This window comes from Octopus bimaculoides, chromosome 5 (genome assembly GCF_001194135.2).
Source record: "Octopus bimaculoides isolate UCB-OBI-ISO-001 chromosome 5, ASM119413v2, whole genome shotgun sequence".
NCBI classification, from domain to species: Eukaryota; Metazoa; Mollusca; class Cephalopoda; order Octopoda; family Octopodidae; genus Octopus; species Octopus bimaculoides.
Window position 1 is genome coordinate 110,340,261 of NC_068985.1, and position 5,990 is coordinate 110,346,250.

General features: G+C 38.1%; 1 protein-coding gene across 2 annotated transcripts in view; it reads left to right on the forward strand.

Moving 5' to 3' along the window:
• LOC106873475 (sulfate transporter) overlaps positions 1 to 5,990 on the forward strand; it is a 208,335-nt gene that overhangs the window by 107,054 nt on the left and 95,291 nt on the right. For both annotated transcript variants that reach the window (XM_052967943.1, XM_052967945.1), the window contains exon 2: positions 3,705 to 3,818. In XM_052967943.1, coding sequence (XP_052823903.1) covers positions 3,705 to 3,818 — 114 coding nt within the window. The remainder of the gene's footprint in view (positions 1 to 3,704; positions 3,819 to 5,990) is intronic.

Genomic DNA, 5,990 nt, shown 5'->3' on the forward strand with positions numbered 1-5,990 from the left:
ATATATATATATATATATATATATATATATATATATATAACATAAAGAATTAGGGATTTCGAATCCGGGTAGGTACCTTATTATCACTCTGATATAATGCAGATTAGACTAGCCACATCGAATGATACACAATTACAGATAGACGTTTAAACGGCATTTCACTCGATAGGTAAATCCCGAGTTCGCTTCATTGGATTTCATACAACATACAGAGTATATTATCAAGACATCATGAAGAACAACGGAGAATTATACGTCTTCAAAGTGCATTTATTACAGTGTTATTCTCTTTAAATTCCACTCCGACACGTGTTTCTGCTGGATACGTGTCCTAGTATCCTTTGATATAGTATTTATGCGCATTTAGTTGATTCAGTTGCAGTACATATCCATCCAAAATAGACATTCTTATACAGATTAGTTTAAGGTTTTTACTCATTCACGGGGTAAAGTGAATTGAGGATTCAATTATTATATAATCCTTCTTAAAGTATATTCTAGGTGAAGGGTTATAAAACCTCAGGGCATATGGCATTAGAGTTTGCGTTTAAACACGATATGACTATAGTTCTGGCATCATTTAAACTTAAAATGACCTTTTAAGATATTAAAGGAACAGATTATTTTGCACTTTTATTAGTAGAAAACAAATGAAGCTTAATTAGGTCACGATGCATTTATATCCCTAGCCAGTCAAAATGAGGATAATATAATACAATGTAAGATAAAGGAACACATTTAAAAAGAAACGAAAGAAAGAGGAAATAAATAGCGTTTCAGTTGGGTGACTAGACCAGTCCATAGCAATAAAATTGCATACTTTTTTGATCATAAGATGTCTTGTATTAATTGATATGAATAGAGTACATTGAAATCCTAATCTTATTTTGTCTCAATTCACAAAAAAAAAAACAACCTATAATTGTGAGATTTAGTGTAAGAATGTTAAAATCTAACCAAAATAAAATTTGCGATTATTTAACCAGGTTATCTTGTGTGTGTGTGTGTGTGTGTGTGTGTGTGTGTGTGTGTGTGTGTGTGTGTGTGTGTGTGTGTGTGCGTGTGCCTTCGCGAGCGAACAACAATGAATTAAAGCAGCGCTAGTGTTATAAACATTATCGATCGCACGCACCCAATGTATGTGTTTTGTTTGTTCGCCGGATCAGAGTTATGAAGGAGTCATGCGTTATGAAGGAGTCATGCGTTATGAAGGAGTCATGCGTTATGAAGGAGTCATGCGTTATGAAGGAGTCCTGCGTTATGAAGGAGTCATGCGTTATGAAGGAGTCATGCGTTATGAAGGAGTCATGCGTTATGAAGGAGTCATCCCCGCGAACGCTGTTCTGCAGCGTATCCGGCGAACAAACAAAACGCGTACATTATATGCGATCGATAATATATATATATATATATAACACGACATGAAGTTATACACATTTATATTCATTAATATAGTTGTATTTGTTTATATTCATTATATTATTGTATGCGCGTATGCCTGTGTGTGTGCATGCATATGCGTACGTGTATGTGTGTGCCTTCGCGTGCGCGCATATATTTGTCATAAGTGCGTAGCTTAGTGGTTACAGTCGTGGGTTCAATTCCTGGAGCGCGTGGAGTCTTGTACCCTTAAGCAAGGCCCTTTATTTCATGTTGCTACAGACTACTCAGCTAAATATGAATACCAGCCGACTGCTGGTGCAGCATTCTCTCCCTCTCTCCCTTCAGCTCTCACATCCTAGATGTTCTACTCGCTCAAGGGTAAGTGGGCCGAGACGGGGTTTATATGCGACTACATAATCACCTAAAACAATGCGTGTTACATGTTATCAGGTGACTGCGAGAGACAACTCGGTTTTACTATTTGATACACTCACATGAGCTAAAGTGTCTGTAAGCATTAATTCTATCACACGAGGCACATGATGTTGATATACACGTGCTCCTCTTTAATCTGTAATGACACTAGGGAAAAGAAAGCAACCATTTTGACCTGTTCACGCAACATTTAGCGCATTTTAGAGCTGCAACCACAGTACGTGTTTTAACGTGTTCGTAAAGATTATGAGGTCGAAAGTAGCAGGGAAATTGTACCTATATAACCTCAAAATTTGTATACTATATGTGCAGGCGTGGTTGTGTGGTAAGAAACTTGCTTCCCAACTACATAGCTCTGGGTTCAGTCCCACTGCGTGTCACCTTGGACAAGTGTCTTCTACTATAGACTCGGGCTGACCAAAGCCGCGCGAGTAGATTTGGAAGACAGAGACTGAAAAAAGCCCGTCGTATATATATATATATATATATATATATATATATATATATATACACATACATGTGTGTGTGTATCTTTGTGTCTGTGTTTGTCACCTACCACCAATATCGTCGCTTGACAACCGATATTGGTGTGTTCACGCCTTCGTAACTTAGCGGTTGAGGAAAAGAGACTGATAGAATAAGTACTAGGTTTAAAAAGAAAATAGGTCCTGGGGTTGATTTTTTTTCGACTAAAACCCCAAAAGGCAGTGCTCCAGCATGGCTGCAGTCAAATGACTGAAACAAGTAAAAGAATAAATGAATATCCATAAAACTTCATTAAAAATATATTAAGAATTATCTACTTTTTACATATAATAATGTACATTTATAGCAGGCATGGGCGACCTTTTTCGAGAAGTGGATCGCATGAGGCACGGTTCACTATCAGGCGGGCAGCACTGCCACAAAAAAAATACAAGGTGTGGAATGTAGAGTATTAGCGATGGGATGTTGTATGGGGTATAAGTGCATATGGCTGAATGGCTAACACTTTCGCATCGCAACAATGTGGTCTGCATTCGATTCCGCAGCATGGCATTTTAAGCAAATTTCATTTTTTATGGCCTCCATCACCCCATATTTTGTGAGTGAAATTAGGTTGACGGAAACTGTATACAATCCTGTCAAGTTGATTGTACTTGTAATTCAAAAAAGTACAACCCTATCTCACACACATGCTGTGTATTTTGATTCTGCATCAGAATTACGTTAAGGATACACGCGCCCGTCGAGTACTCGACTGTTTATACATTAATTCAAGAGCAGATAACTTCGTTGATCGAACGACTGAATACTTATCGTCGAATGACGAAGGTCTACCACCGTCACCATCACTACTATACACAGAGTAAGTTTATTTAATTTCAATTGATCAAATTTATTGTAACTGACGGATAAAAAAAATTCGTTGACCACGAAACACCAGTGTTACATAACTAGGTACTTCAGAGAAAGGCAGACATTTCCAAAAGTACTTGCTACAGAACTAGTAAACACTACCGTCACTAGAATAAGACCGTAACAATGGAAGGACATATATTGCTTCACAATACAATTTCAATAATTTGCTTTTTATTTGTATCGATGTCAAATTTTCTTCTTCCCCTCATTTTTCCAGTATATTTGTCTTTCAACACCTACTTTCCTCTCTCTCCTATTGATATTATGTTCTTTCTCGTATTGATGATGTCTAAGACGTTCCCTTAATTCCAACTCTTATGTTTGTTTTTACTCCATTTTCAGCAAAAATATTCTTTTATCATGTGCTAAGTATTTTTTAATATTATTTATTGTGCGTGTATGTGTGTGTGTGTGTGTGTTTTTTTTTTTTTCGTTTTTCAAAAAGGAATCATTTTGATTCTGAAATCCTTTTTATTTTGTTGCAGGGAAACTAAAACAGAGCAATGGAGTCGTTCTAACAGATATTTACACGATTTCTGACAAACTCCCACCGCAAGATCAAACTGGATTGAAAGACAACGAGAAAATGGACGCAAACAGTAAGTGGTTCTTTGTCATATCCTCAAATTTTATACATTTATCGTTCACAAAATGTCGTCGTAAGACTGACAGTCGGCAAATCGAGAAAGAAATGCATTTGACATTTCGAGTTTAAGGTCTTCTTCGGAAACATAGAATGTGTTTGTGTGGGTCCAAAATGGATGACGTGGCAATAACAACACCAAAAAACAAAGTAAACACAGATTATAGTTATTGAGTTGATGGTTAAAATAAAATAGAGTTGTCTGACGTTTCGAGGTCAAACATTTCTTCAGAATAACAGAAAAAGAAAAAGAAACAGAAAAAATAATGAAAACAAGGTGAATAAAGAGACGCGTTAGTCCACACCAGACCATGTTTCAACATGGCGTTATGTGACTAAAATGAATCTTTTACAATACAATTGCTTTGCTGCAGTTTTAACACAAGTCCTTGGATCAAATCACTCCCAAACAAATACAATTCCGAAATATACGTGCATAAATGCATTGATTAAAGACATTTTTTCTCTATCTCTTTCTCTCGTTCTTTATTCTGAAGAAGAGTTTAAGCTCAAAACGCCCCCAGAATCTTTTCTTCTTCTTCTTCTTCTTCTTCTTCTTCTTCTTCTTCTTCTTCTTCTTCTTCTTCTTCTTCTTCTTCTTCTTCTTCTTCTTCTAAGTGTCCACCTAACTACACTGTATTCACTGTGATTCTTGGTTTGGTTGTTTCCATGTCGACAATTATGGACATCCCGCCCGACACTTTATTCATATCAGGTCGAACTTGCTCGGAGTTGCCTGACTTCATCACGCCATCTACCACGATCCTGTACCCATATTTGCACAAAGCTGTTTATATCTATGTGTGAGTGCGTGCGTGCGTGTGTGTGTGTGTGTTTGTGTGTGTGTGTATGAAAGTTTGAGCTTTTCTTATTGGCCCCCTGGACAGCTGATTTAAATGTGACCATAATAGTGTATTACAAATGAGTTTTTACTTAGCTCTTTGAGAATGTTCTGCAGAGCGCATGTCTTCCCCACTTCTCTCTCTCTCTCTTTCTCTCTCTCTCTCTCTCTCTCTCTCTCCCTCTCTCTCTCTCTCTATCATGTGATATGAATGATAGCTAGAATATTTCCATACAGTATTTGTTTAGCTAGATGTCTTTTCCAGGAGATTTTCAGCCTGTAGCACACGAACAGCCTGTAACACAAGAGTGTAAGCACCATCAAGTTTTGCCCTTCAGATATTTGGTGAGTATCCAAACAGAAGACCCATGCAAGAGAACCGATTCAACAGTGTCACGGAAGAAACTTCTTTTAAGATCATTTGATAGCGACGACTGCATGATGACACAGTTGTTGGCACTCCAGTTGATCCGATCAATGAAACAGCCTGCTCGTGAAATTAACGTGCAAGTGGTTGAGCACTCCAAAGACACGTGTACCCTTAATGTAGTTCTCGGGGATATTCAGCGTGACAAGGCTGGCCCTTTGAATTACAGGCACAACAGAAACAGGAAGAAAGAGTGAGAGAAAGTTGTGGTGAAAGAGTACAGCAGGGTTCGCCACCCCACCCCACTGCCGGAGCCTCGTGGAACTTTAGGTATTTTCGCTCAATAAACACTCACAACGCCCGGTCTGGGAATCGAAATCGCGATCTTATGACCGCGAGTCCGCTGCCCTAACCAAAGGGCCATTGCGCCTCCACGATGACACAGTGGCTAATCAGGGAAGCTCAAACTTTTGAGAGACGAATTTTCTTTTTTCTGTTGGTGCAACGTTGTTCCCTCAATATGCGAAAGGGTCTGCAAATTTTAGGTTTTCTTGAGTAATTGTGCTTTGTGAGCAACTCTTGATTTGACATAAAAAACCAATATCTCCAGATGTTTTTTTTCCAAGGTCATGTAGAAGAGTGTTGATTTCTGAGACAATGTCTGCTAACAGTGATATCGTCAGCCTGTTATAGTTGTAGTTGGGTGAGTGGAGAGGGGGAAGGAAGGGTTTTTGTCAAATTGAGGCCGAGTATTTTTTTTTCTTCTATTTTCTTTACTTTTTATCACTGGAGGTGTGAAGGACATACTGTAGGCAGATAATAAATAGGAATGGTGCTTGATTCACACACACACACACACACACACACACACGGTTGTAAGTAAATCTATACAAGCATACACAAATATATATATATATATA